Here is a 25,506-nt window from a genome sequence, read left to right as displayed (position 1 = left end):
AACACATGTAAATGTTGACATAAGTGTGGCACTTCATTGGTGTCCATGTCGACACATGAGAATGAATATGAAAACATTGAAAAAGTGAAAAATAAATCTTGTCAACCTTTTTCATTGTCGACCATAGCCATGTCAGTGTTTTGCATGTGCCATTTAATCGTGGGGATGCCGTGAATGGGGGGGGGGGGGGGAGGTGCATACCCAACATGACCCTCTCCAGGAGGGACACATTGCTCTGTTTCTGGACTTTCTTCTTAATTTATGGATTACCATCACCTGTGCTTAAACACCTTTCTTATCAATTACCCTGTTTAAAACAGGTGATGACAATCCTAAATTAAGATGGAAGTCCACAAACAGAGCATTCTGTTCCTCCTGGAGAGGGTCATGTTGGGAGGTATGTGGGGCGCTCACCTGGTGTGTCTGGTGTGTAGCTGTGTCTTTGCTGGGTAACATGGAGAGGCAGAGGGTGTCTGGCACCGTGCATACCTCCCAACATGACTTATGCCAGGAGGGACACAATGCTCTGCCGTTAGACTTTCTTCCTAATTTATGATTACCTCCATCTGTGTTGAACAGGTTAATTGATAGGAAAGGTGCTTCAACACAGGTGATGGCAATTATACATTAAAAGGAAAGTGCAGGAGCAGAGCAATGTGTCCCTCCTATGACTGTGGGCTCACTGGGCTGGTTCTCTGTCATGTGAGTCAGAGGCTCCACCCAGCGTTACAGCTTCAGACACACTTTGAGTGACAGATGTAGCAAAATATATAAGAGATATTTCCTATAAAAGGTCATTATTACAGGTCATTATGATGAATAAACATGTTTTCTTGACTATTTTACCACCTATTTTGACAAATTTACTTGGCACTTGTGTACTAAGCTTGAAAAGTGATAAAATGGAGAGTGATAAACCACCAGCCAATCAGCTCGTACCTGCCATGTCACAGGCTGTGTTTGAAAAATGACAGGTAGAAGCCGATTGGCTGGTGGTTTATCACTCTCCATTTTATCATTTTTCAAACTAAGTACATCTGGTCCTCAAAGAGTTAAACAGCTGTGAGGAAATTGGAGAAAAATACTGATAAACAATTTGGCAAAGCAACTAGTGAAACACAGGCTGTAACATGACAGTTAGGGGCTGATTGGCTGGTCCTTTATCTTTGTCCACTTTATCTCTCATCTCAACCCCACTGACACAAAACAATGTGAATGAGCTTAAATACTTTGCTCTGCTGTCAACATATTAATAGTGGCTGACTACATATTGTTCAGGCAGACCCTTTACATCTCATGCATTTACATTTATTACTAGGTTCTTTCCCCAGACTCCCGCATTTGCTCCAATTTTCTGCAGAGTTGGAGATTGTGGGTGCCATTTTGAAACATGTGTACAAATCCTGCGTTTGCCACTGCAGCGCTGCATATACATCTAAGCCCCTGACATAAGTGCTGGTGAGACATCGAGAGTACTTACCGGCCACTTTCAGAGGTTTTGAGCTGCGCTCCGCGAGGATCCGACCCTCATTCTCGGTGAAGGAACACGTATACACGGCTCCGGATTCTTCACACGTTGGGCAGAAGGTGATAAAGGAGCAAATCTGGCCTGGAGACTTATTCTCAGTGACCTGGTAGTTTGCATCTTGTTCCTTCATGATCATCGTCCGCTCATCGTTCAGGTACTTCTCCCACATGACCCTGATCTCATGGGGGACGTTCCCCCTCATAGCACAGCTAAGGGTCAACTGCTCCCCCTCATTACACATGTCGGGGACACAAATTTCAGATACCGAGTAGAACCCGTAATTATCTGTGGGGAGAAAAATGGGCAACGTTGAGAAGTTGGGTCTTAATTGATGTGTCATCAGGATGTATGTGGCTCCACACTGACACTCAGAGGTTATGGAACTAACTATCAAGTTTAAAGTCCACCTGTCCCCTGACAAAGGTTGAAGACCTCTTGTATATGAAGGTCATAGCTGAAGGTCGTACTCCATATTCCTCATTAATGCTGGCCAAGAAAAGTCTAAGAACATCAGTTCGAAGACCAACCTTCTACCACCTACTGTAGGTCCACCTCTTTCAATTCATATAATGAAGGTATAAGAGGGAAACCAATCTCCACCATCTTGGTTGTCATGGGACAATTAAGTCCATTTGTGGTGTGGACATCCCTCTACAGTCCCTTACTATACAGGGACCACCAGCTAAATCTTTCCCATCTCATTTAAATAACCTTGTATAGAGAGCATGTGGGTACATTAGAGATGGTCATCACTAGGGTACATAAATGCGTGTACAACCGTACCTGGCCACATCATGCCCAGTTTGTTCTATAAGAAGTTGCAACGTTTTACCCCACTGGGGATGACACAATTTTGTTGGGGTAACTACATGTGCAGCAAACTTCAAGCCGCCTAGAAGTAAGAGGCCATCAAGGACCATTTATGGTCCATGAGACCTGAGTCCCTGCTGTGTTCTTACCAAGCACGGTTCCAAAAAATTTCTTCTCCTGCAGAACCTTTCCAGCTCTCATAAAGCGGCAGATGAACTCAGCTCCTTCATGCTGGTCCTTGCGCACCTGGAAGCAGAGGATGGAGGAGAGCGTGTGGCGAATCCCACCCACAAACGTGCTCTTCAGGATGTTCCAGCAGGTGTAGGAATCTTGCTCCTGCAGCTCTCGGTAGTCCCCGGCCGACTGGAGGGCGCCCCGCACCTTCACCTCAATCTCCCGATCGCCTTGCCGGATCAGCCACACTGCGGTGATGGTCTTAGGGTACCGGCCGGCAATGCTGCACTTCAGGACGGCGATGCTACCCTCTGTCCAGTCCTTGCAGGTGGAGACGTCAGTCACTACAAGGACAGAGAGAAGGAGGAGACGTCTCAGATTTTTAAAAATTCTTGGCCCCCAAATCCTTAGAAATTTGTGGTCCCAGAATGACTTTTCACTGTCTTCCCTTTACAAGCCTCCCCCAATTTATCACACCATTCTGTGGGGCTGTCTCTGATCTCTTCCTAGGAACGTGCCCCAACCCCCAATACATTCATGAATGCTTACTTGTCATCTGCAAACAATGGAGGCAGCCAAACTAGTCATGTGCCTATTGCAACCAATCATATTCCATCTATCATACAGAATGTACTGGAGAAATGCTGTATAGAATCTGATTGGTTGCTGTAGCCTTGATAACTCTCCCCTTAGTGAGCCGACTTTGATCCAGCTGATTATAACACACACTTGATGCATCAACAGGCCTAGCCCACTGCTGTGCGAAGAAGCCAACTGGGTCCTTGGAGGTGAGTCTGAGGTGAGTCATCGATATCCCCGCCCACCTCACAAAAAGGAAAGTGGTGGACAGAAGTGGCCTACGCTCACCAATTTGGGGCACTTACAAGCACATGATAATGTAGTTCCTCTATGGTAAATTACATGAACCTATTACAGTACCACCATTTAATCTCCGCCTTACCGTGTTTACAGAAAATCTGAATTCCGAATACCAGTAAGAAGCCGCATGCCGCTGAAATCCATAGGGCTTTTGGTACATACGTGTCAACTGCAAGGACATACAGAAGTGAGTTAGATATTTCACATGCAAACACCATAATCCACTGTAAAATAAACCATCCATTTCTGGACTCTGCCATTATATTGGCCTAGCACATGTAAAGCAGGAGTGTAACGCACCCTTTGTATCTACAAAAATGCCTAAATTATGCAATGTATATTATAATAATGAAACTGTTACGTAACAATATAACGTAGCAATACATATGCAGATGCAGCCGAATACACAAAATATAGGCAGGCTGTATATCATTTCACTCAGCTTGAGCTGCTTGTGCGTCCTATTTGCACCGTTTTACAAATAAGATTCACTGTAATGGAATAAGTTGCATGCACCAACGCTCAGTTCTACCGAGTCACAGAGTAGGAATCTTATTCCCTTCAACAGACGAATGCAAATGATAAATCTGATAAGACAGCTGCAACTGGGCACAATATCGCCGCAGCGCCAGTAACTGCAGGTACTATTAGCAGCAGGGGTCAATGCGCCAGTAGCCAATCAGAATGGACTCACCCAGGAACCTCAGCCTCTCGGTGGAACCCCCGGGAACCGTGGGGTGGTAGACAGTGCAGGAGTAGTCCACGTCGCTGTCCGTATACGTCACGTTGGTGCGGTAAGTGGCTTCTAGCGTGTAGGTGCCGTTGGCGTTCCTCCACTTGTTGGTTTTGTAGCCCATTAGCTGCCCTTCTCTCTTTATCGCCAGGCTCAGGTCATCGGGGTAGAACCCTGACACCAGGCAGATTAAGGACGAGTTCTTTTGGCCTTTGTTGGACAGGTAGAAGGAGACCTCTGGCCGAACTGGAAGACAATAGAGAAGATCTCTGGTTTCTACACTCATTTATTTCCAAGCCCATCAAGATACAGTGTACGGAACATAAAAAGCCAACACGCACAATGTCGACACTGGGAAAAGGTTGAACCAAGCAAATATTTGACACATAAAAGGTCAAAGCGGGTTTTCTGGTGTGAATGTCAGCACCTGAGCACGTGGAGCTCCAGTTATTGTGCCGTGTCCCCTCTTCAGGCCAGGCGCCTCGCTGCGCTTGGCACACTTTACCGAGTCCACTTGGATGCTTGTGTCCACCTTTTATCCATGTCAACCTTATTTATGTCGACCATATAATGTTGTTGACCTAGACCTTGTCTATCAGCCATCAGAATAATGACTGCGATAAATATCCACCTTTACCCGGAGATATGGTTGGGTCTATATCCCCTTCAGTAAATGTATCCTCAGAGGGCTTCAGACCACGTGATCCATGGGACATACCATATGAACCATGATGGCAGGAGGAGGAGCAAGGTTTAGAACATGTGTCTCATGTGTATGCTCGCCACCAGGTTATTACAGGGAATAGATTGTAACAAACATAGTAAAGCTAACCTTTGCTCTTCCCCTTCCATAGCGGGTCAAATGGTATGGTCCATAGCTCAGTTCTAGTCGCTACCCCCTGAAGATATTCATGATGCAGTTTTCTGTCCACACCTCATACAGCTTATTCTACCACATTACAGCAATAGTACAATACCCCGTCCTTTGGCATAGTTGTGACTGAGGCTTGTTGGTGCCCCTGATGGATGGAGAACATGGGGACTTACCTCCAAACGTCAGCTGGAATGATTTCTTGAGCATGTGGGGGTGTTTCTTTTGCACGACTTGGCAGGTGTAATGGGCCTTGTCATCCCCGAGGACGGGAGTGAAGCAGAAGGAACTTTGCACCGTAAACCCCTCACTGCCGGAACCTTCCACCAAATGCGGGGCGGAGGTGCTGAGGACCACGCCGTCTCTCACCCACTGGAACGTCACCTCAGATGACGACAGGTTACTTGCTGAGCAGCGTAACTCGTTGGACTGGTTCAAGATGACGGTGGTCCCGTCAACGTTGATATATCGGTGGTCTGAAGATGAGACACGGGTCAGCGGTTGGGAGCACAGCGTGTAGCAAATGACATAACATGTCCACGTATAGACCTCTATAGCTGTCTGAGGAGTACTGCCAGGGGGTATATAACTGCTAGGAGGTTAGTGACGTCCTGAGTATACGGACCTTGTACATGCCTTTCTGCAGACACAGAGGAGGAATTCCTATTATTCCATACCAACTCCAGTCCTCCAGAGCTTCCAACAGTGCATGCTTTCCAGGTCTCCTCACAGAATCACAAGTGATATAATTAGCTCCACCTGTGGATCTTTTTAAATGTGCCAGTAAGTAATGAGTGCACCTGTGCACCCGGCAGGTGACCAGGAAAATGTGTCAGTGAGTAATGAGTGCACCTGTGTACCTGACGGGTGACCTGGGCAGCTATAGAGGACTGGATTTAGCCACCCCTGCCCTACAGTACTTGACATGGGTTTAACCAGCAGTAACTACATCACTGAGCAGGCGCAGTGTGAGTGACTCACTTGCCTACTTGCGTTACAGATCACAGCAAGGATTGGCTGAGTCACACAGCGTAACATTTCATCAGCACAGTGTGCTAAGGATGTCAGAGGTGCACTAGTTATCATAGTGCAGTGGGCAGGTAAAGCTTCCCATTGTTACTGGGCTGTAGTGGAATGTCAGGGTTGCACTGAACAGCGTGTTCCTTCAGTAAGATGGCAGCTTGTTGTACAGGGAGTACAATACATGGCAGGGACTTCTGTGCAGGGGACATGTCACCGAATGACTCTCACCTTTCACAATCAGGCTGACACTCTGCATCCCCTGCTCGGAGGCCAGACGTATACTGCAGGAGTACAGGCCGGCATCGTCCTGGGTGACATTAGGCAGGGACAGTGAGGCATCTCCCTGTGCCAAGAGCTCTTCCGTGATCTCAGCCCCGGGTCTGAAAGCCGTGATCTTCTCCACATAGGACAAAACCTTCTTTCCATCATTCTTCCAAACCACGTGCACCTGGGCAGGGTCCACGGGGCTGACGCCTGAGGTAAACTTGCACTGCAAGATGACTGTGGCTTCCGCCTCGGTGACAATAGGGACAGGGGAGGTGGTGACTTGCAGCTGGGCACCTGAGGGGGACAGAGGTGACACTGTAAGTTTCCATGCAGTACATTTGGGTATGCACCTATACAACCGTCTGGCAGATCATGAGATTCGCGACCACTTGGCGAGGTAGTGTGACAGTGGGCCAGATGCACTAAGCTTCAAAAGTGATAAAATGGAGAGTGATAAACATCCAACCAATCAGCTCCTGTTTGACAATGTCAGGTAGGAGCCGATTGGCTGGTGGTTTATCACTCTCCATTTTATCACTTTTGAAGCTTAGTGCATGTGGCCCATTATGCCCTGCTTTATGTTTCACCCACTGATCTGACTTTATGTTCACACTTACGCAATGTCTGGCCAGACCTGGAAGTGTGTACGCGCTACTCACCATTCTGCTGACGCGCCTCCGATGGTATTTCCAGGTGTATACTTGTTAGAAATGACCGTAACAGCGTGCACGCGGATAGAACGAGACGCTGCCAGCGCAGTATTTACAGCAGCTGAATTTCATCAGGTGACCCAGTAACTGCACAGTGATTTGTGATTTCACTTTACGGAACGGGCTGCAGACTGGCATTACCAAGAACCGCTGCCGACTTTCTCTGTACATGAAGCACACAATGACATGAGCTGGTGAGCATAGGCTGTAATGGCACGACAGATGAACGGGCTTCACCAGGCCCACTCCCCTCCAGGCCATGTTACCATAGTTACAGATAACGGTTATAGGGCCTAAGTCAGCCGGGATACGGTCATTTGGTCTACAGCAAGTTGGTCGACAATTTTTAGGTCCACACCGTTAGGTCGACATGGGGATAGGTTGACATGGTTTTAGGTGAGCAGGTCATTAGGTCGACACAAGCATTAGGTAGACATGGTCTAGGTCGACAGTCAAAAGGTCGTCATGGGGTTTTTCACTATTTTTCGAGCCGACATGTGCCGACAGGCGGTATTTCATGCTCTACCATCCACTAGGGCGTGGTAGGAGAATCAAATAGTGTGCTGAGCGCAGCGAGCGATGCGAGTAGACATGGTGCACTTTAACCAGTGTCCATGCTGACTGTGTTGACAGTCGGGTCTAAAAACAGTGAAAAACCCCATGCCGACCTTTTGACTGTCGACCTAGACCATGTCGACATAATGCTTGTGTCGACCTAATGACCTGTCGACCTAAAGCCATGTTGACCCTTCCCCCATGTCGACCTAATGATGTCGACCAACTTTCTGTAGACCAAATGATCCCATTCCAGTCAGCCTTTGTGACAACTCCTATAGCCAGCGTGTGTGTGTGGGGGGGGGGACGGGGGGCAGGGGGGGACTCAGCACACGGCAAAGCCGCCCCACATGCCGGGTCCTGTCCTGTGATCGCTAGCATGTAAGTGGTTCGCTATATAGCAAAGTGCTTGCATGGTGAGGGTAGCCCACTGATTGCACAGTCTAGCTGCAAAGTCGCCGGGCGGCCATACTTCTGGTCACAGGGGCTGTGTGTGACGTCACGCAGCCACGACCCGCACAGCCAACCGCGCGAACACACCTGCGTTGTCCAGTCTACGTCTTGACAACGGTGAATGGATGCCCCGGCAACGCTCAGTGAAACCCCGTCTCCACCCCCGTCATTCCCAATGTGAGCGCAGGTTCAGGGCTCTACGCATAATACTGAATTAGGCCCACAGTCCATGTGTGCAGTAGTATTGCGTAAGCGTAACCAATGAGGCGTCACTGCGCTCTAGCATCACGGCTTCTCATTTATCTATAACAATGGTCCCCTATGGAACATTCCGGTGTCTGATTCCCGGACTGTAGTCAGATGTTCCACACGTCCTGATACTTACACACCGAGACATGATAAGCCCTATCTGTCAGGCCATTACTGTCCATGTCGACATTCGGGTAAAATAACTGTGAAAACACCATGTCGACCTTTTGACTGTCGACCTAGACATTGTCTACCTAATGCTTGTGTCAACCTTTTTGCATGTCGATCTTTTTACATGTCAACTTTTTTGTTTGTCGACCTAATGGTTGTCTACCTTTTTGCTTTAGACACCTTGTGCCAGTTCCCTGCAACGTGATACATACGTGCCTACCTGACCCTCTCCATGAGGGACACAATGCTTTGTTCCTGGGCTTCCCTGGTAATGTAGGATTGCCAGCACCTGTGGGGAGCTAGGTAACTGATAAGAAAGGTGTCACCACAGGTGATGGCAATCCTACATTACCAGGGAAGCCCAGGAGCAGAGCATTGTGTCCTCCTGGAGAGGGGCATGCTGGGAGGTATGGATAATGTATGATTGCCAGCACCTGTGGGGAGCTAGGTAACTGATAAGAAAGGTGTCACCACAGGTGCTGGCAATCCTACATTACCAGGGATACCCAGGAACAGAGCATTGTGTCCCTCCTGGAGAGGGGCATGCTGGGAGGTATGGATAATGTAGGATTGCCAGCACCTGTGGGGAGCTAGGTAACTGATAAGAAAGGTGTCACCACAGGTGCTGGCAATCATACATTACCAGGGAAGGCCAGGAACAGAGCATTGTGTCCTCCTGGAGAGGGGCATGCTGGGAGGTATGGATCATGTATGATTGCCAGCACCTGTGGGGAGCTAGGTAACTGATAAGAAAGGTGTCACCACAGGTGCTGGCAATCCTACATTACCATGGAAGTCCAGGAACAGAGCATTGTGTCCTCCTGGAGAGGGGCATGCTGGGAGGTATGGATAATGTATGATTGCCAGCACCTGTGGGGAGCTGGGTAATTGATAAGAAAGGTGCCACCACAGGTGATGGCAATCCTACATTACCAGGGAAGCCCAGGAACAGAGCATTGTGTCCTCCTGGAGAGGGGCATGCTGGGAGGTATGGATAATGTATGATTGCCAGCACCTGTGGGGAGCTGGGTAACTGATAGGAAAGGTGTCACCACAGGTGCTGGCAATCATACATTACCAGGGAAGGCCAGGAACAGAGCATTGTGTCCTCCTGGAGAGGGGCATGCTGGGAGGTATGGATAATGTATGATTGCCAGCACCTGTGGGGAGCTAGGTAACTGATAAGAAAGGTGTCACCACAGGTGCTGGCAATCCTACATTACCAGGGAAGCCCAGGAACAGAGCATTGTGTCCCTCCTGGAGAGGGGCATGCTGGGAGGTATGGATAATGTATGATTGCCAGCACCTGTGGGGAGCTAGGTAACTGATAAGAAAGGTGTCACCACAGGTGCTGGCAATCATACATTACCAGGGAAGGCCAGGAACAGAGCATTGTGTCCTCCTGGAGAGGGGCATGCTGGGAGGTATGGATAATGTATGATTGCCATCACCTGTGGGGAGCTAGGTAACTGATAAGAAAGGTGCCACCATAGGTGATGGCAATCCTACATTACCATGGAAGTCCAGGAACAGAGCATTGTTTCCTCCTGTAGAGGGGCATGCTGGGAGGTATGGATAATGTATGATTGCCAGCACCTGTGGGGAGCTGGGTAATTGATAAGAAAGGTGTCACCACAGGTGATGGCAATCATACATTACCAGGGAAGGCCAGGAACAGAGCATTGTGTCCTCCTGGAGAGGGGCATGCTGGGAGGTATGGATAATGTATGACTGCCAGCACCTGTGGGGAGCTGGGTAATTGATAAGAAAGGTGCCACCACAGGTGATGGCAATCCTACATTACCAGGGAAGCCCAGGAACAGAGCATTGTGTCCTCCTGGAGAGGGTCAGGTAGGAAAGTATGCATCACGTTGCAGAGGTGTATGACAGAGGTGGCCCCAATGTCCTCCCCTTACACACTGTTATGTAACAGATACAGAGCTGATGCTTCTCCCATTGGTTCTGCAGTAAATCTATAACACATGCAGTGTGTAAGTGTGACACCCTGGAAACGCGGGTGTCCCTTCTACCTGCCCCACCTGGGGATGCCCCCACTTTCCCCAGGATTCTAACTGCGCAGTACCATGCAGGGGGGGGCATTGTTGGAAGGGTTGCTAGGCAACCCAGCTTTGCACAGACAGCACACAGCGGGCCCCTAAAGGGTTAATTCGGTAGCTTACCCCCAGGGCGCGAAGAGGAGTAGGAGGAGTCCAGTGAGGGCGCGAAACGAGGGCCGGTGGGGCTGAAGAGTGAGGAGTAAGCACGGGCGTGTGACGTCAGCAGTGCGCGGAGGTGAAGGAGAGACCGGGTTGGAGCCAGCGTGTCAGCTGGAAAGCTTCCTGCAACGCGCGGCGCCAGGACAGGAGAGATCGCGCCCGTGAAGAGGAGAAGTAGGGCGGAGAGACTGACCGGAGGCGAACACCCGGCGAGAGGAAGGAGAAGAGTCCCGGCGGCTCCGTGACGTCGCCCGGAGGGTGTCCGACGCTGAACTCCGTCAGCGTATGAGGAGACAGGAGCTGCTGGCGCTTCACCCCGCACACAGCCGCCGGGGGAAGAGAGAGAGCCGGCGCACCCCAGCGTGACCTCACAGGACCCGGCGCTGAGCACAGGAGACGCTGGGCAGCACCCGGCGCACCGCAGAGAGATGACCGGAGGCGAGTGACGCAAGCCGCGCACTGCCACAGAGCCGCCCGCAGCAGCAGCTGTACTGCCTGATTGCCGCCAGCGAAGAGACCTGGCTGAAGTGACCAGGCTGCCGGAGAGGGTGACGCGGCCGCAGCAGCGCCGCAGTCCCCCCCGCCAGTTCCACCAAGTGCCCAGCAGAGCTCAGCAGCGCCCGGATCCAGCAGCGTGGAGAGTGGTGATTGACAGCTGCCGCCTAGTGAGCCCAGCAGTAACGGCCCTGACCACCACAGCAGCCAGCAATCCAGTGCCCAACAGAGAGACACCAGTGAGCGGTGCGGGAGTGGAAGACGCCGGGCCAACAGGACGACAGCGGGAGCAGCCGGCGGCGAGGCGCAGCAGGGTGAGTGTGGCACGACGGAGTGTGGCAACGCTGCAGCTGCAGCGCCCACACTAGCGTGCCCCTTCCCCCACAGAGGAGGGATCCAGCAGCCAGCAGGGCAGACATCGGGGAAATCCCATCGTTACGGGCAGGAGCCTGCATCTTGTTCCAGCTGCCAGGTATCACCTGTGACCGCCATTAGGACAGAACCCCATGCACTACCAGTCACTACCGTAGAGTGTCCTACCTGATGCCCCACCTTGCCTGTTAATGTGTAGGACTCTCCTACAGTGCTCCATTCCCCCACAGTACACGGGGGCCCCAGCTCAGTCCCCCTAGGCAGGGAGGAATTGTTCCCCTTTCCCCGTATCAGTGAAACTGCTTGTACATATTAAGGACATCACTGAATCAGCACCTTATTTAAGGAGGACACTGCCATCTAGTGGCCCAAGTTATATTACCGGAGTTAATTTCTCTTTTGTTCAGAGTGACAGTATTAATCCTCTACCTCGGAATATCATTCAGGAACCTATCCTCAACAAGGGTGTATTTTGGACTGTGTTGTTGCGCATTGTTTTAAAGCCCTAGAAAGTGTCTATGCCTGTTTGTACCTTGCCGTAATTGTGTTTCGTGTATGTTTTACGGGTATGTTCTAAGGGCCCGGGTCCACATAGGCTTGCTAGTGCTGTAGAGGGAGAGCACCACGTCCCCCCGCACTTAATTGACAGTGGCGGGATCTGTGCACCCACTCTCCAGGACATAGAACTGCCGTGTTGTATTCTAAAGTAAACTTACTATGGTAAAGTTAAGCGGTGTTTAAGAGAAGTATAGTTATCTAACCGTGTCGCTATATGTGATAAAGCTGTTGATTGTCTACCTCGGAGTGTTGGCACATGTTGTTAATAAACACCCTTGAAGTGTACCCTCAGCCTGGTTACTGCCTCAGCCGCATCGAGAAGAAAAGAAGACGTCTATCCAGTTCCGACACCAAGGTAATACAGAGAATTACTGGCTGACCCTTCCGGTGTACCACATCTAACTTTGGCGTCCACGAACAGGACCGGAAAATGTCGGAAGCCGGTACTCCAACACCATCACCCCGCAGACGTCTCCCACCACCACCGGAAGACAAAGAACCGCCAAAGGCAGCGGCGGCACAGATCACGATGCCCTACTACTTCGGGGCCACGTGGCTCCTCACATTCTCAGGAGATACGCGGACGAAAGGCACAAGCACTTTTAAGGCATTCAAGGACCGCATGAATTCGACGTTCACCCTATACCAACTGAACGAAGAGCAAAGCAAAGAAATATTGCTGGCGCAACTGAGAGGGTCCGCCCTGAGAGAAGTCAAATCATGGTCAGAAGGCGACAAGGAGACAGCGGACAAGATATTGAAAAAACTGGCAAAGATCTTCGATGCCAAAACTGTGTCAGTGCTGAAGAGCAGGTTATATGCCAGGAAGCAGAAACAGGGAGAATCACTGCGTGATTTCGCACTGGCATTACACGAGGCCATGAAGGCAGTACAAGCCGCAGATCCGAGAGAAGTACGACTAGCGGATGAAATGCTGATAGACCTCTTCGTAGAAGGGGCAAGAGAAGAGACCACCCGCGCCCAACTCCGAATGATAAAGCGGCAAGAACAAGGCTGCACATTTGAGGAACTCAAGGAATCGGCACTGCAAGTGCTGGAAAAAGTCCAGAATGAGGAGCCGGAAGAAGGCGCTACGGCGGAAGAAGAGACTGAGGATCACTGGGAAGCCAGATGCCAGGGACCTGGTAGTGTAAAGAAGAGAACAGTACTTCAAGAGGCGCAATCGCCAGCAGGCCCAGACCCACTGTCCGTAATTAACGGCAAGCTCACAGAACTGGCCCTAAACATCGCCAGAATGGGACAAAGGCTGGAGCAGAGCGAAGCCAGACGTAATGAGTGGCGCCCGCGAAGGGAGAGAGGAAGCCGACCACGTTGGAGCACGGTCAGAGAATCGGGAGGAGGCTCAATCGATCAGTTTGATGAAGAGGGTATGCCGATATGCCAAAGATGCCAACAGAGCGGACATTTTGAAGGAAATTGTCATCAGAATACTTTAAACGAGGAGGCCCCGAGGAGGAGGACCGACCCTCGGGAAGAGACCCATTACTAGGTCCGCGGAAACAAAACTGGTGGCCCCGCTTCATACAAGATCCATCAATCAGTCCGCCAGAGCTCATGCAAAGTCAGACCACGGCGAAAAGACCACGTAACACTGAGGATCGACGAGTCAAAGCAAGAAGAGTGACCGGCCAGGTATCGTGGTTCAGTGTAGCACGTGGCTATGGCTTCATAAGGGCAGATAACAGGAAGACCGTATACGTGCACTACACCGGTATCCAGAAGACCCCTAGGAACAAATACTTCCGAAGCCTGGAAAAAGGAGAATGGGTCGAATTCGAAGTGACCAATGGAAAGAGAGGTGTCAAGGCAACCAACGTAACAGGCCCCGGTGGTGCTGCAGTAAGAGGCAACAGATATGCAACTATCCACAGTCAACATCGACGCTTCATGCACCAGCCATATGGTCAGTACCACGTGAAGAGGAGAAGGTCGCAGGATGTTTGTGGCGAGATTGACCGGCCCATCAGTAATCATCCCCGGCCTGACCAGATGCCACGATCCCCAGAACCCAGTAGGCCACCGCCTCAACCTAATTTCCCTGTGGAAACCCCAAAAGAAGCGGAGAAGGCCAAAGCCCAGCCGAAAGAAGTGAGGTCAGGAACTGAACACAAGTACACCTCAAGAATGGTAGATACGGGTGACCAGACAGCAACTCTACAGCAGACAGGTACCAGTACTGCCGAACAGAAGAGATGCCTCGAAGTTGTGGCCCACATGACCATGGCAAAGAAAATGGAGCCATTGGAACCAGAAAGCCCAAAAGCAACTGTGCCACCGCCCAAAGCAAAGGTCACAACGGAAATCACCAACACAGCTGAAAAGGCCGAAACCCGACCCATGGAAGAGAAAACTGGTACAGACCAGGAGTACACGACAATTACAGGAGAAGAATTCGTGTGCATGATACAACAGGCCATCAACAGGTCCAGAAAGAGTGGAAAAGGGGCACCACGTGCTCATTGCAGACCGCATGCTGTGATCTAAGGTGCAGTTGAAGAACCGCTTCGAAAGTTAGGAGGTCTGAGCGGTACACGAAAAGGGTGTTACCAGCCGATTTAGAATGTAAATATTTTACCGCAAATCCTTTGTAGATTGTATGTATGTAAATTTGTGTACCGTATTAAGATTGATGTGATATGTGATGCTCTACGTGGCCCAATTGAGAAAGGACATTACGAGCCTTGTATTTATGCTCGGGACTTATTCCAGGACTGTTGCCACACCTTAACTTGATGCCCGGGGACTGGCATCATTTGAGCAAGGGGACATGTGACACCCTGGAAACGCGGGTGTCCCTTCTACCTGCCCCACCTGGGGATGCCCCCACTTTCCCCAGGATTCTAACTGCGCAGTACCATGCAGGGGGGGGCATTGTTGGAAGGGTTGCTAGGCAACCCAGCTTTGCACAGACAGCACACAGCGGGCCCCTAAAGGGTTAATTCGGTAGCTTACCCCCAGGGCGCGAAGAGGAGTAGGAGGAGTCCAGTGAGGGCGCGAAACGAGGGCCGGTGGGGCTGAAGAGTGAGGAGTAAGCACGGGCGTGTGACGTCAGCAGTGCGCGGAGGTGAAGGAGAGACCGGGTTGGAGCCAGCGTGTCAGCTGGAAAGCTTCCTGCAACGCGCGGCGCCAGGACAGGAGAGATCGCGCCCGTGAAGAGGAGAAGTAGGGCGGAGAGACTGACCGGAGGCGAACACCCGGCGAGAGGAAGGAGAAGAGTCCCGGCGGCTCCGTGACGTCGCCCGGAGGGTGTCCGACGCTGAACTCCGTCAGCGTATGAGGAGACAGGAGCTGCTGGCGCTTCACCCCGCACACAGCCGCCGGGGGAAGAGAGAGAGCCGGCGCACCCCAGCGTGACCTCACAGGACCCGGCGCTGAGCACAGGAGACGCTGGGCAGCACCCGGCGCACCGCAGAGAGATGACCGGAGGCGAGTGACGCAAGCCGCGCACTGCCACAGAGCCGCCCGCAGCAGCAGCTGTACTGCCTGATTGCCGCCAGCGAAGAGACCTGGCTGAAGTGACCAGGCTGCCGGAGAGGGTGACGCGGCCGCAGCAGCGCCGCAGTCCCCCCCGCCAGTTCCACCAAGTGCCCAGCAGAGCTCAGCAGCGCCCGGATCCAGCAGCGTGGAGAGTGGTGATTGACAGCTGCCGCCTAGTGAGCCCAGCAGTAACGGCCCTGACCACCACAGCAGCCAGCAATCCAGTGCCCAACAGAGAGACACCAGTGAGCGGTGCGGGAGTGGAAGACGCCGGGCCAACAGGACGACAGCGGGAGCAGCCGGCGGCGAGGCGCAGCAGGGTGAGTGTGGCACGACGGAGTGTGGCAACGCTGCAGCTGCAGCGCCCACACTAGCGTGCCCCTTCCCCCACAGAGGAGGGATCCAGCAGCCAGCAGGGCAGACATCGGGGAAATCCCATCGTTACGGGCAGGAGCCTGCATCTTGTTCCAGCTGCCAGGTATCACCTGTGACCGCCATTAGGACAGAACCCCATGCACTACCAGTCACTACCGTAGAGTGTCCTACCTGATGCCCCACCTTGCCTGTTAATGTGTAGGACTCTCCTACAGTGCTCCATTCCCCCACAGTACACGGGGGCCCCAGCTCAGTCCCCCTAGGCAGGGAGGAATTGTTCCCCTTTCCCCGTATCAGTGAAACTGCTTGTACATATTAAGGACATCACTGAATCAGCACCTTATTTAAGGAGGACACTGCCATCTAGTGGCCCAAGTTATATTACCGGAGTTAATTTCTCTTTTGTTCAGAGTGACAGTATTAATCCTCTACCTCGGAATATCATTCAGGAACCTATCCTCAACAAGGGTGTATTTTGGACTGTGTTGTTGCGCATTGTTTTAAAGCCCTAGAAAGTGTCTATGCCTGTTTGTACCTTGCCGTAATTGTGTTTCGTGTATGTTTTACGGGTATGTTCTAAGGGCCCGGGTCCACATAGGCTTGCTAGTGCTGTAGAGGGAGAGCACCACGTCCCCCCGCACTTAATTGACAGTGGCGGGATCTGTGCACCCACTCTCCAGGACATAGAACTGCCGTGTTGTATTCTAAAGTAAACTTACTATGGTAAAGTTAAGCGGTGTTTAAGAGAAGTATAGTTATCTAACCGTGTCGCTATATGTGATAAAGCTGTTGATTGTCTACCTCGGAGTGTTGGCACATGTTGTTAATAAACACCCTTGAAGTGTACCCTCAGCCAGGGTTGCCGACTTTGAAGAAATCCTCTCCGGGAGAAGCCCGGAGAGGAATCTAGCATTACTCGTTTTGGGGGCGGGGCTTACCTGTGACGTAATTAAGCCCCGCCCCCATTACAAGAAATAGCCGAAATGACAGTTATCCATGGAGGGGGCGGTGCTAAAACGTCACGATTGTGCCGTTTTAGCTCCGCCCCCTCCCCTGAGACCCGCGGATTGTGGCATATAAATGCCGCGATCGGGGGGCTTAGTGGGGGTCCCCCTGATTCCGGGAGGGTTGCCCACCCTTCCGGGAGCCGGGAGGAAGGACCCGATTTTCGGGAGACTCCCGCAAATTCCGGGAGGGTCGGCAACCCTGCCCTCAGCCTGGTTACTGCCTCAGCCGCATCGAGAAGAAAAGAAGACGTCTATCCAGTTCCGACACCAAGGTAATACAGAGAATTACTGGCTGACCCTTCCGGTGTACCACATAAGGAATAACCACAACAGTGCTATCGCAGCAGGACCAGCTCAGGGTATTATAGCACTGGTTATTAGACCGGGGAGGGGGAAGGGGACAGTCCGCCTCCTCCTCTTAAAGCTATTGCTTACAATGAATTGTTTTTAGAATGAATGTCACATGTGTGGTAAGGGTCCCCCATGTGGTAAGTACCGGTACTACATGCAATATGGAAACCCTGATTTGGAGGTCATTTATCATGTGGCAGAAATCACTGCATAGCACCACAATAACAAATGATCGGTATCACGTAGCTCTTGCTGGTACATCCCGCCCATTGTCTATGTTAGGGGGCTGTCCTGCTACCAGTACTATGTCACTGCAGGCATACCTCCCAACTTTTGAAGTGCTTGAGCCGGGACACTGTTGTTGCTGCGCGCCGGAAATTTCTGGGGGCGTGGCCTAATTTCGGGGGCGTGGCCTAATTTCGGGGGCGTGACATATACTCGCGGCTCTCCCGCGAGGCCACGCCCCAATTTAGCCGCTATGGGCCGGGCATGACCCAGAGGCTCTGTGAGCCTCTAGCCATGCCCCCAGCCCCCTGGCTGTGGGAATAGACGCTGTGTGCATGCGCACAGCGTTTATTCCCCGCTGCTTAGCAGCCGACAGGGGGGACTCCCAACAGCCCCCCCTCACGCGGGACACTGCCGCCCGCGGGTGGGACAGCGGGACAGGCCCTGATAATCGGGACTGTCCTGCTGTAATCGGGACTGTTGGGAGGTATTCTGCAGGTAGGATAGTGCACTGTATGGTAGGAGGAAGGCTGCCTGGGAGGGATCAGAAAATCCCTCTCCTGCAATAATTCTTCCACACTCACAAAGCTGACAGACCTGTTAGCAAGGCTGCAATTTTTACAGGTGGACAAATGCTGCACTGCAGGTGGGGCAGATGTAACATGTCCAGACAGAGAGTGCATGGACTGAGCATCTGTGCTAAGCGATTCCATTAAGCACAGATCGCACACAGCGCTCAGCACAGACTGCTCAGTACACAGCGATGGACCAGGTATCTCTGATCACGCATGCCTTATGCTCTTCTGAATCAGGGCTGGTACCTTAATCATAGGGGTACATTTACTACGATGTGAGCGCTATTGGTGATGGGATGTTGCCCATAGCAACCATCAGATTCTACTTATTTATTTAGCACCTTCTAGAAGATAATAGAATCTGATTGGATGCTGGGGCATCTGCAATAGAAACATCTTCGTCAATTTACCCCGTAGTGTTCAAAAGTTTTTCGGATGGAATAAGGGGTTTCGCAACTAGGACCCTGGAGACCATTTAGTTTTAGCATCAATTTTATCACTGGCTACATCTGTGTACAGGACACAGGCTGTGCCATTGGCTACTGCTCCTGCGGTCACCTCCAACAGCCAATCTGTGCTCCCCGACCTTCTCTGCTCTACGAATGGATAACACAATTGTAACCAATCACCAATAACGCTACAAAAGGATATATATCTCATATTACACTATAGCACTGTGTGATCTGCAAGAGGAGATATATGAGCTGCAGCCCAATAAAACGATTTATATATGAAAAACATACATAACACGTATAACAACACCGCAACAAAGGCAGGCTACAGATAATTGCGAACTGAACTTAATCGGTATCTATCTCCTGCTGCCTCCATTCCCCTCCTGACATCATGTCACTGCCCCTGTCACATACACCCCTGTCCTCACTAACACATCACTCATCTCCTGATATACTCTGTGCTGCTGGGGACCCTGCTCCTCCCACTATATAACTCTCAGTCTGTGGCTTCCTGCTGCCTCCATTCTTCTCACATCATGTCACTGCCCCTGTCACATGCAGCCCTGTCCTCACTGACACATCACTCATCTCCTGATATACTCTGTGCTGCTGGGGACCCTGCTCCTCCCACTATATAACTCTCAGTCTGTGGCTTCCTGCTGCCTCCATTCCCCTCCTGACATCATGTCACTGCCCCTGTCACATACACCCCTGTCCTTACTGACACATCACTCATCTCCTGATATACTCTGTGCTGCTGGGGACCCTGCTCCTCCCACTATATAACTCTCAGTCTGTGGCTTCCTGCTGCCTCCATTCTTCTCACATCATGTCACTGCCCCTGTCACATGCAGCCCTGTCCTCACTGACACATCACTCATCTCCTGATATACTCTGTGCTGCTGGGGACCCTGCTCCTCCCACTATATAACTCTCAGTCTGTGGCTTCCTGCTGCCTCCATTCCCCTCCTCACATCATGTCACTGCCCCTGTCACATACACCCCTGTCCTCAATGACACATCACTCATCTCCTGATATACTCTGTGCTGCTGGGGACCCTGCTCCTCCCACTATATAACTCTCAGTCTGTGGCTTCCTGCTGCCTCCATTCTTCTCATCACATCATGTCACTGCCCCTGTCACATACAGCTCTGTCCTCACTGACACATCACTCATCTCCTGATATACTCTGTGCTGCTGGGGACCCTGCTCCTCCCACTATATAACTCTCAGTCTGTGGCTTCCTGCTGCCTCCATTTCCCTCCTGACATCATGTCACTGCCCCTGTCACATACACCCCTGTCCTTACTGACACATCACTCATCTCCTGATATACTCTGTGCTGCTGGGGACCCTGCTCCTCCCACTATATAACTCTCAGTCTGTGGCTTCCTGCTCACTCCATTCTTCTCATCACATCATGTCACATACGCCCCTGTCCACACTGACACATACCTCATATCCTGATATACTCTGTGCTGCTGGGGGACCCTGCTCCTCTCACTATATAACTCTCAGTCTGTGGCTTCCTGCTGCCTCCATTCCCCTCACATCATGTCACTGCCCCTGTCACATGCAGTCCTGTCCTCACTGACACATCACTCATCTCCTGATATACTCGGTGCTGCTGGGGACCCTGCTCCTCCCACTATATAACTATCAGTCTGTGGCTTCCTGCTGCCTCCATTCCCCTCCTCACATCATGGCACTGCCCCTGTCGCATGCAGCCCTGTCCTCACTGACACATCCCTCATCTCCTGATATACTCTGTGCTGCTGGGGACCCTGCTCCTCCCACTATATAACTCTCAGCCTGTGGCTTCCTGCTGCCTCCATTCCCCTCCTCACATCATGTCACTGCCCCTGTCACATACACCCCTGTCCTCACTGACACATCACTCATCTCCTGATATACTCGGTGCTGCTGGGGACCCTGCTCCTCCCACTATATAACTATCAGTCTGTGGCTTCCTGCTGCCTCCATTCCCCTCCTCACATCATGGCACTGCCCCTGTCACATGCAGCCCTGTCCTCACTGACACATACCTCATCTCCTGATATACTCTGTGCTGCTGGGGGACCCTGCACCTCCCACTATATAGCTCTCAATCTGTGACTTCTTGCTGTCTCCATTCCCCTCCTGACATCATGTCACTGCCCCTGTCACATGCAGCCCTGTCCTCACTGACACATCACTCATCTCCTGATATACTCTGTGCTGCTGGGGACCCTGCTCCTCCCACTATATAACTCTCAGTCTGTGGCTTCCTGCTGCCACTATTCCTCTCCTCACATCATGTCACTGCCCCTGTCACATGCAGCCCTGCCCTCACTGACACATCCCTCATCTCCTGATATACTCTGTGCTGCTGGGGACCCTGCTCCTCCCACTATATAACTCTCAGTCTGTGGCTTCCTGCTGCCCCCATTCCTCTCCTCACATCATGTCACTGTCCCTGTCACATGCAGCCCTGTCCTCACTGACACATCACTCATCTCCTGATATACTCTGTGCTGCTGGGGACCCTGCTCCTCCCACTATATAACTCTCAGTCTGTGGCTTCCTGCTGCCCCCATTCCCCTCCTCACATCATGTCACTGTCCCTGTCACATGCAGCCCTGTCCTCACTGACACATCACTCATCTCCTGATATACTCTGTGCTGCTGGGGGACCCTGCTCCTCCCACTATATAACTCTGAGTCTGTGGCTTCCTGCTGCCTCCATTCCCCTCCTCACATCATGTTACTGCCCCTGTCACATGCAGCCCTGTCCTCACTGACACATCACTCATCTCCTGATATACTCTGTGCTGCTGGGGACCCTGCTCCTCCCACTATATAACTCTCAGTCTGTGACTTCCTGCTGCCTCCATTCCCCTCCTCACATCATGTTACTGTCCCCATCACATGCAGCCCTGTCCTCACTGACACATCCCTCATCTCCTGATATACTCTGTGCTGCTGGGGACCCTGCTCCTCCCACTATATAACTCTCAGTCTGTGGCTTCCTGCTGCCCCCATTCCCCTCCTCACATCATGTCACTGCCCTTGTCACATGCAGCCCTGTCCTCACTGACACATCCCCATCTCCTGATATACTCTGTGCTGCTGGTGACACTGCTGCTCCCACTATATAACTCTCAGTCTGTGGCTTCCTGCTGCCTCCATTCCCCTCCTCACATCATGGCACTGCCCCTGTCACATGCAGCCCTGTCCTCACTGACACATACCTCATCTCCTGATATACTCTGTGCTGCTGGGGGACCCTGCACCTCCCACAATATAGCTCTCAATCTGTGACTTCTTGCTGTCTCCATTCCCCTCCTGACATCATGTCACTGCCCCTGTCACATGCAGCCCTGTCCTCACTGACACATCACTTATCTCCTGATATACTCTGTGCTGCTGGGGACCCTGCTCCTCCCACTATATAACTCTCAGTCTGTGGCTTCCTGCTGCCACTATTCCTCTCCTCACATCATGTCACTGCCCCTGTCACATGCAGCCCTGCCCTCACTGACACATCCCTCATCTCCTGATATACTCTGTGCTGCTGGGGACCCTGCTCCTCCCACTATATAACTCTCAGTCTGTGGCTTCCTGCTGCCTCCATTCCCCTCCTCACATCATGTCACTGCCTCTGTCATATGCAGCCCTGTCCTCACTGACACATCCCTCCTCTCCTGATATACTCTGTGCTGCTGGGGACCCTGCTCCTCCCACTATATAACTCTCAGTCTGTGGCTTCCTGCTGCCTCCATTCCCCTCCTCACATCATGTCACTGCCCCTGTCACATGCAGCCCTGTCCTCACTGACACATCACTCATCTCCTGATATACTCTGTGCTGCTGAGTACACTGCTCCTCCCACTATATAACTCTCAGTCTGTGGCTTCCTGCTGCCCCCATTCCCCTCCTCACATCATGTTACTGCCCCTGTCACATGCAGCCCTGTCCTTACTAACACATCACTCATCTCCTGATATACTCTGTGCTGCTGGGGACCCTGCTCCTCCCATTATATAACTCTCAGTCTGTGGCTTCCTGCTGCCTCCATTCCCCTCCTCACATCATGTCACTGCCCCTGTCACATGCAGCCCTATCCTCACTGACACATCACTCATCTCCTGATATACTCTGTGCTGCTGGGGACTCTGCTCCTCCCACTATATAACTCTCAGTCTGTGGCTTCCTGCTGCCTCCATTCCTCTCCTCACATCATGTCACTGCCCCTGTCACATGCAGCCCTATCCTCACTGACACATCACTCATCTCCTGATATACTCTGTGCTGCTGGGGACTCTGCTCCTCCCACTATATAACTCTCAGTCTGTGGCTTCCTGCTGCCTCCATTCCTCTCCTCACATCATGTCACTGCCCCTGTCACATGCAGCCCTGTCCTCACTGACACATCACTCATCTCCTGATATACTCTGTGCTGCTGGTGACTGCCTTATCTCCGCCAGGACCTATGTACAGTGTGTAAATGTATCCTGGTGCATGTTCAGGTCAGTCCTGTACAATATAACATATATATGGTAAGCTGTGATGTCATCAGTGACACTGGGATGGAATCTATAGCTGCCATGGTAACACACCATACAAGAAATGAGCTTTGTATCATATCTAGTAATTAAAAGTTTGAAGAGATAAAGTAGAGAGATAAAGTGGAGAGATACAGTACCAACCAATCAGCTCCTTACTATATTGCAAGGTGTGAGAGAGATATGTGTCCCACGTACTAAGCATGGAGAGAGATAAAGTAGAAACCAGCTCCTGTCCTTTTCATTTTGCAAACACATGCTGTAACATGACAGTCCGGGGATTAGTACATAGACCCCGTATCTATCTCTATGTTCCATAGGTCGGGTGTAATTAGTCCTGTACGACAGGTACGGTGCTATCACCTCCGCATGCTCGGGGTGGGATGTACTAAACAGTTTTCAGGGTTCTAATATGCAGCAAATCCCCACAGCCTATGGGCTTCCTTTCGCGTCCCTCGCCGCCCCGCGGAACCCCCGGCGATCCGCCATATGTTAGTGCATATGTGATAATTATGCGGTAGCCGGCGATGTGTGGCGGAGAGGGGCTGCGGATGTTACCGCACCCCACCCCCGGTCTCATAACCGCCATCATTACCAGTGCGTACTTCCATCCCCTCTATACCTGGCCCATAGCTCCATCTGCAGACTGGCGCACATTTACGCTTCAGCAATGCCGACACTCCCACACTGAGCGTAGCTTCTGTACTGCTCCGTCCTCCCGTATACCTGCCTGCGCTGCACCGTGACACCATAGGCTGGCCCCTGTGTGGTGTATATGGACCAGGCCTGGTGCCCCCCTATCCCAGCTGTGCAGGGCACGCTCAGTGCCAGGAGGGCATCCCCCCAGAAGTAGTTTCCCAGGCACATTGTAGCAGAGGGGAACAATGGGACGCAGGTCAGGGATTACCCCGGACAAATACAAGGCAGTCAGCAGCCAGCGACAGAGAACACAATGCCAGGCAGCGGTGCCAGTACAATAGCCCAGTGCTGGCAGCTGCACAGCTACAGGTCCCGCACACTGACAGACACCCTCCTCCCATATGATGCACAGTGACCGGCACACAGACAGAGGACAGATGGGAGAGATGCTCAGTCACATCCATACCACAAGGATAACGCTGCAGCTGGCTGCATCCCCCCCCTCTCCTCCATGCAGACATACTCACAGGCGACTGTCACCATCTGCAGCAGGACGAGGAACAGAGAGGACATGGTAACACAGGATCAGAGGTGACCAGGGCCTCCCAAACCTACTGTCACAGAGCCGTGTCTCCTCCTACCGGGGCTGGCAGACCACCCATCACTGATGCAGCATTGCAAGCCCCTACCTCATAGACGGGGGTACTGCAGCCACAGTGGGAGGGGGCCATGGGATGTGGATGGAGGGTCTGTGGTTACTCCTAGAGATATCTGCATTATCCAGGGCTGTGTACTCGCACAGGCTGAGCGCGCTGTTATTTATTGCCCAAGGTCCCCGGAATCCCCAGGTGGCGTGTGATCACACATTACCGTGGCACTATCGCAGGCGGCTGGGGATGACACATCTACAGGCTGGTAAATGGCAGCTATTAGCCGCGGCGCACCTTGCGGTGTACTCACAGGATCAGCTGCTGTCGCCGCCTGCCATAAATTATAGCCCGGAAACGCGCAGCATCCGCGACCGGTCTGTTATATATTGTGCACTTATTCGGAGATTTACCGGCGTATTTATCAAGGAGAAATTGGATGGACAGATTTATCCTCCCAGCCTTTAATATTTAGATCACATTTCCCATCATTGTAATCGGAAATGTGATCTGTCAGGGGTACATTTACTAAAGCTTCTAAAAATGAAAAGATATGATGGTACTCTTACTAACCAATCAGATGCTGTCTAACATTTTACCGGATGCCTTACATAAAAAGTGTCTGTTGGATCCCGGTGCTGGTTTAAAAAATATGGGGGAGCCCTAATCCTTTTATCCTGGTATTTTTGGAACCAGGTCCAGCCCAGGAGCTTGGTGCTGGTTTTGGAAATACCAGGGAGACCCAGTCCAATTCCCCCCCTGTATTTCCAGGACGAGCTCAAAGTGCCCGGGGCTGGTTATACTCGGTAGGGGGGACCCCACAACGTTTTTATTATTAGTTTTAAATTAAAAATGTTGCACATAGAAGCATCAAACGGATCTCACTGGTCAGTTCAGGTTCCTGCCGACATGTGCCGACAGGCGGTATTTCATACCCTACCATCCACTACGGCGTGGTGGGAGAATATAAGTGTTCTCGAAGCATGGCGAGCATAGCGGTACACTTAGACGGTGTCCATGTCGACTATGTCGACATTCGGGACAAAAAATGCGTAAAACACATGTGGACCCTTTGACTATTGACCTTCCCAATGTCGACATGCTTGTATCGACCTTAGCCATGTC

The 25,506-nt window shown here is 51.6% G+C and overlaps 1 protein-coding gene across 1 annotated transcript in view; it reads right to left on the bottom strand.

Moving 5' to 3' along the window:
- Window positions 1-24,546, bottom strand: part of LOC146019892 (uncharacterized) — a 28,281-nt gene extending 3,735 nt beyond the window's left edge. The window contains exons 1-7 of the mRNA XM_083152527.1: window positions 24,262-24,546; window positions 6,247-6,579; window positions 5,172-5,471; window positions 4,086-4,370; window positions 3,474-3,560; window positions 2,488-2,856; window positions 1,481-1,813 (exon numbers count right to left, since the gene is read on the bottom strand). Coding sequence (XP_083008653.1) covers window positions 1,481-1,813; window positions 2,488-2,856; window positions 3,474-3,560; window positions 4,086-4,370; window positions 5,172-5,471; window positions 6,247-6,579; window positions 24,262-24,307 — 1,753 coding nt within the window. The 5' untranslated portion in view covers window positions 24,308-24,546. The remainder of the gene's footprint in view (window positions 1-1,480; window positions 1,814-2,487; window positions 2,857-3,473; window positions 3,561-4,085; window positions 4,371-5,171; window positions 5,472-6,246; window positions 6,580-24,261) is intronic.
- Window positions 24,547-25,506: the final 960 nt, after the last annotated feature.

This window comes from Crinia signifera, chromosome 7 (genome assembly GCF_055691185.1).
Source record: "Crinia signifera chromosome 7, ASM5569118v1, whole genome shotgun sequence".
In the NCBI taxonomy this organism is placed as follows: Eukaryota; Metazoa; Chordata; class Amphibia; order Anura; family Myobatrachidae; genus Crinia; species Crinia signifera.
This window is presented reverse-complemented; position numbering and strand designations above follow the sequence as displayed.